General features: G+C 59.0%; 1 protein-coding gene across 2 annotated transcripts in view; it reads right to left on the minus strand.

Moving 5' to 3' along the window:
• The window catches only part of RASA3 (RAS p21 protein activator 3), a 124,575-nt gene extending 115,427 nt beyond the window's left edge, over positions 1–9,148 (minus strand). Inside the window, exons 1-2 of one of the 2 annotated variants that reach the window (XM_032246334.1) lie at positions 8,963–9,086; positions 1,183–7,883 (exon numbers count right to left, since the gene is read on the minus strand). Coding sequence is in view for 1 of the 2 variants with exons in the window: in XM_032246337.1 (XP_032102228.1) it covers positions 8,963–9,017 (55 nt within the window). In the remaining variant the exon portion in view is untranslated. Of the gene's footprint in view, positions 1–1,182; positions 7,884–8,962 lie in introns of both variants that reach the window. The other variant, XM_032246337.1, reaches the window with a different exon arrangement.
• Positions 9,149–10,512: the final 1,364 nt, after the last annotated feature.

The following is a 10,512-nucleotide window of genomic DNA, read 5'->3' on the forward strand; positions in this document are numbered from 1 at the left end:
CGCCACGGGACCACCCTCCGAGTCTCCTGAGAGTTCACCACGGGACCGCCCTCCCAGGTCTCGTCAGAGCTCGCCACAGACCGCCCTCCCGGGTCTCCTCAGTGTTCGCCGCGGGACCACCTTCCCGGGTCTCCTGAGAGTTCACCACAGGACCACCCTCCCAGGTCTTGTCAGTGTTCGCTGTGGGACCACCCTCGGGACCACCCTCCCGGGTCTCCTCAGTGTTCGCTGCGGGACCGCCCTCCGAGTCTCCTGAGAGTTCACCACAGGACCACCTTCCCGGGTCTTGTCAGTGTTCGCTGCAGGACCACCCTAGGGACCACCCTCCCGGGTCTCCTCAGAGTCCGCCACGGGACCGCCCTCCCGGGTCTCCTCAGTGTTCGCCGCGGGACCACCTTCCCGGGTCTCTACGTCCTGCATGCAGCTCAGGTGCATACCCAGCGTGGAGACGCTCCTGCTCAGGCATGGCTCTGGGAAGAGCACTTTGCTCCTGGAGCCTCAGAGGAGGGCGTAGGAAGCAGGTGTCCTGCGCAGTCACCACCGGACGCTGAGGTGGCCACCCCGGTGGGAGCCGTGAGCCGAGGAGGGCCCCTGGGCTCCCAGAGCAACGGCTGCTCTGGGGAAGAGAAAACACGGAGGGGGTGACGAGACCAAAGGAAGCAGCTGCCCCAGCACCTCGAGGAGTGGGCTTAGAACCAAATACGAAAACTCTAGGCCTGAAAAGTAGAGTGGAACCTTTTCCTTCAGAAGGAACAAAACAAACACAGCTAAAGAGAAGACTAGGGGTGCCTGCAAGGGCCCTCAGCGACGTGAGGGGCTGGCCTGTGTGGGGGTTGCTCTCTGCAGCCCCTCAACGCAGGCAAAAGGCCGGTAGCGGGGCCTCAGGCAGAAATGGAAACTGGCTCCAACCCCACACGCACCACAGGCTGGGCCGGTCACACCCAGTTCAGACCCGGGCTGAAGTCCAGAAACAGACACAATAACAATCACCCCAGTTTTGTCAGACATCTCAGAGAGCCCCCATCCCACCCGGGCACGCCATGAGCACCAGACAGGGAGGCGGCTCTCAGCACGGGGCTGAGGACTTGGGCCCACCTGGGGCAAAGGGGGCACCCACGGGACGGGCCTGCATGCAGGTCCCCAGCGAAAAGGATCCTCACAGCGTCTAGACCCCTGACTAACCTCTGGAATTTTCTATGGCGAGTCAGGGCCAAGAGAGGCAATTCTTTATAGGTTGGAAACTACTTGGATAACATAAAAGAAACCACGTGCAGTGGAAAGAACTGGTGTCAGCGTCATTCCTCAGTCAATTCTGGGTCACGGCTCTGTTTTTGTCCCCAGCGTGGCTTTGGTCTCCTGGCCCAGCACCCACAGTGTCTCTCGGGACCTGTGACACGCAGGTTGGAGCTGCCACCGCTCCTAGCTATGTTCTGATGCCACCAGGACACGACTGTCCCTGGAAGGAACAAACTGAGCCTTAGAATCGGGTGATTGATCCAAGTGTGGGATTCAAGCTTGTCCGAAACGAACACTAATAATGCCAAACTTCAGGGCGGTGAGAGCTGCAGCCTGGGGATTCCAGCCCTGCACACAGAAACACACCTCATATTTTCAGACACTAATAGAACCACTATTTTTAATAAAACACACGCAAAGAAACAAAGTCTCCCAGACACTCTGATGCCATTTGACCAATAACCCTTGGGGAAACTGTCTTCCAGGGCTCCAGGCTGAGGAGTGGGCTTCCTGGACATCTACAGCAAAGCCTGAATGTTTGTAACTGTTCACTTTGGACTCCGCCTCACAACCAGAGAAACCCCGAGCCTTCTGTCACAGGTGACGTAACCCTAAGTTCCCCTTCCCCTGTGCCAGAGCCTCTCAGACACAAAGGCTGGAGCCCCAAAACCCCGTCATTCTGCCTGGGCCAGCCTCTCAGGGGCCAGCCACAGCTTCACTCACTGTCCCTGCCAGACACCCGCTGCGGCCTGATGGAGCCACAGCCCCACGTGTAACACGCATTTCCACGCAGAGCACACTTTCCTGAACGCAGGCGAGTTATTCTCCGCCCTGGCGTCCTCCGCAGCCAACGTGGTTCTGGCAACATGTGACGCGGAGATTTCTAAGCTCCGCCTTTGCTCCTTACTCCTGTACCCACCCGTGTACACGGCTGCACACTGATGCGTACAGACATGTACATGATGCGATGAAAGACCTCGTGTGTCCTGCCTCGCTCTCTTCCCACCTGAGGGCTCCCGCAATCCCACAGGTCATCCAGTTAGCAGGCCTGTGGGTCTCACCTTTGATCTGCGTGCGCTCAGCGGGCCTGTATTCATCATTCTTTTGGTGGTGGTGTTAGACAAGGGCTCTCATTTCGTCTCTTTCTCATCCTATCCTGCGGAGCTGCCTGCAAGTCCACGGGTTTGGCCTGGGCTTAGTAGGTTCCTTGAAGGCCGGAGCAGCCCACGTGTGGATGCCTGTGGCATCACTGCCCTTTCAGCTGCCATCACCCATCAGGCTGTTCTTGCTTTGCTATAAAGGAACACTCGAGAGCGGGTGATTTATAAAAAATCGAGGTTTATTGGTCATGGCTGTGCAGGCTGTACAGGAAGCAGGGAGGCACCTCTTCTGGGGAGGCCTCGAGAAGCTTCCAGTCAAGGCGGAAGGTGAACGGGGAGCAGACGTCTCCCACGGCGCGGGAGAAAGGGCGCGATCGTTTAAACCACCGGATCTCGCAAGAACTCACATCGCAAGAACAGCACCAGGAGGACGGCACTGAGCCGTTCACAACCCACCCCCGATCCAGTGACTTCCCACCAGGACCCCCTTCCACCAGCGGGATGACAATTGGACAGGAGATTGGTAGGGCCGCCCAGACGATCCCAACTCTCCTTCTCCTGTTTGCTACTTGCTGGCTCAGCCACTGGCCACAGATGCTGCTGCAGTAAACATGTCTGTTCATCACCTTGACCTGCAGATGAAAGCTAGAAGCTCCGGTTACACTGCCAGCTCCTCCTTCCCTGCACAGCACAGACCCCTGCTCTGACCTGCGTCTGCGCAGGACTAGAGGTGCTCAGTGAGCTGCCCACCGCCCCCCCACCACCACAGTCTACAGCCGCTGTCCAGCCTCACACCCTCCAGAGGTGCCAGCACCTGCCAGGCGTGACACCACATCCCCACGGGACCCAGTGTGCCCCACTCTGTCCACCCAGAGGCCAGAGGCCCATCCACACATCCCACTGGCCCCTCCAGCCAAATTATCTGAGCCCCTCAAAGGCCAGGCCGTGCACCTCATGACACCAGCCCAACTCAAAATGATGCCCTCCCTTTCTGAGGCCTCACTCTCCCCCCGGGGGCAAGTTCAAAGCTACCCCTCCCAGACAGCCAAAACCAAAAACCAAAGCCACCTCTCCAGAGTGAGCCCTCCCGCCTCTCAGCACTCTCCTATTAAAGTGTAGCTCTTTTTCGATTTACATATGTGCTTACATAGAAGTCCGATTCATTACAGACTAACGGATGCTTCAAATTCTACTAGAATCATAAATGCCTCCTGTCTACGAAGACCTTTGCTCATCTAGTCTCATTAACTGCTCCAAAAAAGGTACTGGCCTCCATTTTCCCAAAGAAACCAAGGCAGAGAGAGGTGAGGGAATTCTCAAGAAGCGTGGGCAGCACGCAGCGTCGGGTGTCTGATTCCAAGTGGGTCTGGACGTCCGCCTCTCCTCTGACGGCCCCAGGAGCTCTCCCCACCGAGGCCGCAGAGCCCGCACGCCTCGCTCCATCACTCGGCTGCCTTCGCCTTTGAGGCCGCAGCACCGGCCACCTCGCTTTCGGCTGCTGCAGCCAAAGGCCATCTCCTTTCCAAGCACATACACGTCTGTGTCTAAAGCACAACGCGCCACCAGAAAGTGCAGGGCGGCAGCGCAGGCAGACGCTGTCGATCCGCTCTGTGCTCATGAGCTCCAAAAGCCTCATTCGCTTCCATTAGCTTCAAAGAGGCAAATCAGTGTTTCCCACCAACGCCAGCCTCCCCTCCAGGGAGGACGCCCCAGGGCTGCCTCCAGGCCCAGGCTCTGCCCATCAGTGCAGCACCCCGGCTCACCCACCCGCCAGGCACGTTTCGCTAACAGGCCTAGGCGCTGGATGGGTGGCTGTGGCACTGCTCAAAGGATTGTCTCTGCATGGCCAAACTGTGTCTCGGGCCTCCCAGGCCTCTGTCCGCCCCCACAGACGGCAGTCCCTTCCTTCCACGCCTGAACACTGACTGCCTCAGGTCCCTAAAGTCACCGAGTCTCGCTGTTCTCCAGCCCTCCATTCAAGGTCAAGATCCCAGAGAAGAAACAGCTCTCTAGACTGACAGACAGGCTGCGGTGCTGAGCACCTGTGTCCCAGCCACTCAGGAAGCTGAAGCAGGAGGATCCCTTGAGCCTGGAGTTGGAGACCAGCCTGGGCAACATAGCAAAGTCCAGTCTCCAAGAAAAGAAAATTAATGGGCAGTACTAAGTGGCGAGGAGAAGAAGAACTCAGATCCCAGAGCGCCGGGCCGGGCCGCTCGGGCCCAGCTAGGTCCATGGGTGTCCGTTTCTCCACCTCCGAGTCGTGGCGTTTCAAGAATTGAGATAAAATGAGCTGATACACGGAAACCACCCTTCCGCATTAGCACCCCACCTGCACACCCACCCCCGCACGGAGGCCCACTCCCCTCCCAGGCAAAGCCGGGGTCCAGGCTGGACCCCTGCTGTTTTCAAGGTGCAGGGAGCCCTGTGCCTTCGTCCTCAGGGGTTAAAAATAGCACAGGCGGCTTAGCTGAGCTCGGTTAATAAAATACCCAAGTTAATTTTAGCATTAGGGGAACCTAAGATCTCGGATGCTGAGCCCCTTCCATTGTCAAGTAGACACGGGAAAAGCCACAGCCCTCCCCACGTCACAAAGTCACAAAGGGCTTCTCTCACCCGAGTGAGACTCGGCCCTGTGGAGACACTGTCAGTACTTTTCCTTACTAAGCAGACCACCCCCTAATTCGATGCCTGCAACAGCCCGTGACCAGAGGCCTCCAGCTCCCGTGGGGGAGTCATCAGCTGCCACTTCCAGCAGAGCTGGCCCGGAGCCCTGACCTCTGATCTTCTAGCCCACGAGTTGGGGCCAGGGAGCCACAGCCCAGGGGTCCCTCTAGGCGCCCCACTTGTCATTCTCCCTGTTCTCACCCGGTGCCACCTCTTCCTGCCTTGGTGGGATTCTGTTTGTGATTAGGAGAGGAATGGCTGGGCTGGAGGCCAGCGCCCCCCACCCCAGCCCACAGTCCCCTGTGGGCCTGCAGGCACCAGTGGTTCTGACGCTTCAGTGTTGGGCCAGACTGGCCGTGGGCCTTCTTCATGGGCACGCTCCAGCGTCACAGGAAGGGACTGAGAGCCCTGTGGAGCCAGGGGTGGTGAGTCCAAAGGAGAAAGAAGTGAGTGACCAGAGAGCCACAGGAAGCCCCACAGTGGAGCACGTGGCAGGCCAGGCCCCCCAGGGGCAGCATTCCAGGGACAGGGCTGCCTCCAGCTCCACAGCAGGGTCGCAGCAGTGCAAGGGCCTTTCCCGTACTGGGTCGCAGGGCAGCTTTTTTCTAAGAGATTGAGAGAAACTCCTTGTGTGTTGCTCTTTATTGAGCACGTGCATCACGATGAGGTGCCACGTTTAAAAACAAGCAGTAAGTACTGTGGAAACGGAAAGCATTGCTGGGAGGGGAGGAAGCACCGTGCACCTCGGGGGCGGGGCCCCAAAACAACCCGGGGTCATGGTGGAAGTGCCCTCCCTGTGGGTCCCTGACTCACAGAAAGTCAGAAGCACTGGCTTCCTCAGAGCCGATGGCATAGGAAGTGTGGCTCAGCCATGCATGATACACAGACTCTGCTGTCAAAGCTAATGACTGCTACCAGACACACAGTGTTTAAGGTGTGTGAGTGCACAGAACGACAGATCCACAATGATTCTACAAAACTGAAGTGCAGAAAGATTCTTCCAGACAGACTCCAAAGTGTTCCCATGAAAACACCTCACTTCTGCGTGGTGCTCCCTCTTCTTACCTCACTTGCAAAAGGTGGAGGGACAAAGAAAGAGGAAGCGGAGAGGGATTTTCCCAATTTCAGCGTCTGAACCAGACCACAGACCACCACATGCTTCAAAGCTATTTGGGAATTTAAAAGGCCAATGCCCCTATACCTTTGAAAAAGCTCCCAATCCCTGCAAAGACATTCTGCCTTCGCTTCTTGGTAACAGTACTACTAGAATTGCTTCTCGTATAACTTGAGAGCAGGGTGCTAACTTAAGCCCAGATGGCACTGCCTTGTAAGTTCTCACCGGATACAGCAGACAATCATTGCCTGCCTTCTGCAAATGGAAAATGAGGTTATGAAGGGGAAGACACTGGCCCTGGGTCACACAGAGTCCCTGGCGAAAATCCAGCATGCCTGGGGATGAGGCTCGGAGGTGAATGACCATGAGGGGCCCTGAGATCAACCACAGGGGCACCGACTTCTCTGCACCTTCAAGGCCAGGGACTCAGGCAGGGCAAGTCAGAGCCAAGGTTGGCCATGAATTCGGATTAAAGAAAGAAACTGAGGAGCTGAGTGGACCCCAGCACCTGCGCCACTCAGGGTCACCCTGAGCCCCAGGGTGTCAGGCCGGCAGCACAGTTACATGAGACTAACCCCAAACCAGAGCACCCACAGGTCACCCTTGGGGTCTCCAGCCAGACTGCATCTCAGGAGGCGTCCTGCCTCCCAGCACGCCGGCTATCTACTTGGGGCACAGATAGCCCCCAGGCAGCCGGCCCTGCAGGTGGCCTCTGGAGGGGAGAGGAAATGGAGATTTTCCTCGCTGGAAAGACATCCAGGGAGTCGGGCAGCTGGCACTCCGGCCTCTCTACCCGTCCTCACTGCTGATGCCCCCGAGAGGGTCACAGGTTCAATTAATATCCAGGCCCCACATGGTATTAGCAGCCTAAGCCTCAGCTGAGCCAGGGTTTCACAGGCTTGTTTAAGTGGAGCTCAGAGCCTCCAGAACTCCTCCTCTCCGAGGGATCCACCAGGTGACCTCCACCTGCCCGCACGCTGATGGCGCTGCCCTCTGGAACACTCAGGGTCTAAGTATCTGGTCTGAGACTCTGGTCTTCCCTCACCCTCCTGTTTGAGTTCCCATGCCTTCCTCGCGTGGACTGAAGCACCAGAACCCTTCCTAGAGTAAACAGTGGCCAGGGCCCCCCAGCCCTGAGCCACAAAGCCCTGGCCACTTCTGCCTGCTGCCCTGGCACCGCCCCACAGGGGCACCCACCTCCAGCCCTCCTGCCCCAGGGGTGAGGAAGCCCGGGGCTTCTCACACTTCTCCGGACTCGCTGGCTGAGCCAAGCAGCCTTGGCTGGAGGAAATTGACCCCCACAGGCCGACACCTTTCCCCGCCCCCAGCACGGGGACCTCAGACACTTCAGGGAGCGCCAGCCCTGGCTTTCTTGTATGAAAGTGACAGCGGATTTAAACCACATTGACAAAAGAAATCCCTCCCCTCCGGACTACTCAAGACGGAAGTGCTGCCGCATTCTAGCTGCAGCCTTCTGTGCCAAATATCAAGGCAGTGTCTCAGCGATGTTCCGCAAACCAAAATAAAGCCAACCGGAAACAGCCCGCTGATTTAGGGGAGCCGGAATTTCTCCGGCAGCATCAAATGTCATCAACAACTGACACTCGGCCTGTCCCCAGGCCTGCTCGCACGGAAGAGGCCGGCTCGGTGCGGGAAGGACCGTGAGGACCCGGCGCTCGGCCCTGGCAGCCTCTCCAGCCTGAACGGCCCGCGGTCCAGCACATTCATGGCGTGAAAACGGATCCGTCACTGCAGGAAACGGTCTTGCTCTGGGGGCGGAGGAGGAGTTCCACATCACTCTCCCGATATAAAACCACCAGGGAAGGCAGATCCCTCCAGATAAAACAGAAGTCCAGGCACAGCCCCCTCTCCGGAAACGCCTCCCAGAGCCCACTTCAGAAGCTGCTGAAGCCCAGAGAAAAACCGCAGCCTCGGAGGCCCTGGCGGCCACCAGCTCGCCCGACAGTTCTCAGTGGAAGGGGCCGGTGCGGGTGGGCCCGGTGTCTCCCCGCCCCGCGAGACCCCTCAGCCAGGGCGCCCCACCAGCACACAGGAGCGCGCACGTGTACACACACACACCCACAAACACATGTACACACACAGGCCCACACACACATGCACACACCCCCACAAACACAATGCGCACACACACACAAACATGTACACACACGCACACACCCCCACAAACATGCACACACAAACACATGTACACACACATGCACACACACAAACACATGCACACGCACATGTACACACACCCACAAACGCACACACACCCACAAACACATGCACACACACACGGACACACACACGAACACATGCACACACACACACGTGCGCACACAAATACACGCACGTGCACACACACGCACCCACAAACACACGCGCGCACACAGGCACAGTCGCGCGCACAGCAGCAGCAGCAGCGCGCCCAAGCCCACCCCTGGGGAGAGGCGTGAAGGAGCCTCCACATTCCCCGAAAGGAAGTTTCTGGGCGCAGCGGGAAAGGCAGCCCCGGACGCCAGCGGAGCTGACACCTGAAGTGCCGGCGCCCGGCAGCCCCCGGCGCGCGCCCCCGCAAACACGCGGACAGACGCCCCCTCCGGCGGGGACCCCGCCTCCTCCGCCGCTGCCAGGGAGGGACCCGGGCCGCTCTGGGCGCAGGGAACCGCGTCCCCCGGGGCCGCTCGACCCAGCCCGAGCCCGGTGGACGCGGGGAGCCCGGGAGAGGCCGGACCTGCGGGTCTGCGGGGAACGCGCCGCGCCTGGAGGGCGTCTCCGCCGGGGTCCGCGGGAAAGATCCGGGGAGGGGACGAGGTCGGGGGCGGCGCTGCCGGCGGACACTCACCGATCTTGATCTTCACGCTCTGGAAGACCCGGAGCCCCTCGTCCTCCACCGCCATGCTGCGCGCCGCGCCCGCCGAGCCTCGCCCCGAAGCGCGCGCCGAGCCGGGCAGCGCGGGCCGAGCAGCAGGAGCGGCGCCGGAGCCCCGAGCGCGGCCGAGGGTCCGCCCGCCCGCACGGCCGCCCGTTGGCCGAGGGCGAGGGCGGGGACCAGGAGGCTCCGCCCGCGGCCCGGCCCCGCTCCCCACTGGCTCGAGCCCGGTAGGGCGGGGCGGGGCGGGGCGGGCGGGCGGCGGAGGGGACCGGGGGGGCGCAGGGAGCGGCTTCCCAGAGGCCTCGGCCCCGCCCCCGCCCCGTGGAGGGGCCGCTGAGCGGAGGGGACCCCCGCGGGCTCCTGGCGGAGGAGACGAAGGGAGGTCCCGGCCCTGCCCGGCCCGCTGACCGAGGCTGAGCGATTCACTCGCAGACGAACTTGGCAAAGAAAAGTTCACGCATGAGGACCTGGCAGGAGAGGAATCCCCCGCCCAGCCTCAACTCCGGGGACGCGACCCGAAGGCACCTGCTGCAGACCCACGGTGGGGGCGGGGAAACACACACAGCCACCCCTCACAGAAGCCGGCATGGTCAGGTGACCCCCCAGCCCCCCTGCAGACCCCAGCGTGGGCAAGTCCCCCCTAGCACTCCTGCGGAGCCCGGCTTGGGCAAGTCCCTCCCCAAGCTCCCCTGCGGACCCCAGCGTGGGCAAAGTCCCCCCCAGCACCCCTGCGGACCCCAGCATGGGCAGGTTCCCCCAACCCCCTGCAGACCCCAGCATGGGCAGGTGCTGCCCTACCCTCCCTTTCTTCGGTCTTGATGTCTCCTCCTCCCTGACCTCTCTGAGGAATGTGTTTGTACATGTGTGCTCTTTTAGGTGTGTGTACAGACTGAGACTCTGCACTCCTTCCTCTACCTCACAAACCTTCATTGCACCCAGTACCACACATATGCCCTATACATATATACATACATACATACACACATACATACACACACTACACATACATTCACACACACATACATATACCACACACACACATACATCCACCACATATATGCTACATATACACATACATACACATATACATGAACACACATACATACTCACACCACATATACATAGACCACACATACACACACCACACATATACACACAGATATACATACATACACCACACAACACACACACACATACATACATCACAATACATGCACACATACATACATCACACATACAAATATACATACACACACCACACAGACATACCACACACATACTACACAAACACGCATACACACACATACACGTACACACACACATACACACACCTACATGAATCCACATACACACACATACACATACTGCGTAGAGAGGAACAGGAGCTTCATGAAGATAGTGGCCTATTTTTTCCCACTGCTTTCTCTTCACTTTCTAAAAAGTGGTTCCATGTGCTGAAATAATTAATGGCCTTTCTTCCCCTGACTGCTGGGAGCCTGCAGCCACATAGGCCTCTCCTG

The sequence above is a fragment of the Sapajus apella genome, unplaced genomic scaffold (genome assembly GCF_009761245.1).
Source record: "Sapajus apella isolate SASKATOON/1434 unplaced genomic scaffold, GSC_monkey_1.0 scaffold60, whole genome shotgun sequence".
Taxonomy (NCBI): domain Eukaryota; kingdom Metazoa; phylum Chordata; class Mammalia; order Primates; family Cebidae; genus Sapajus; species Sapajus apella.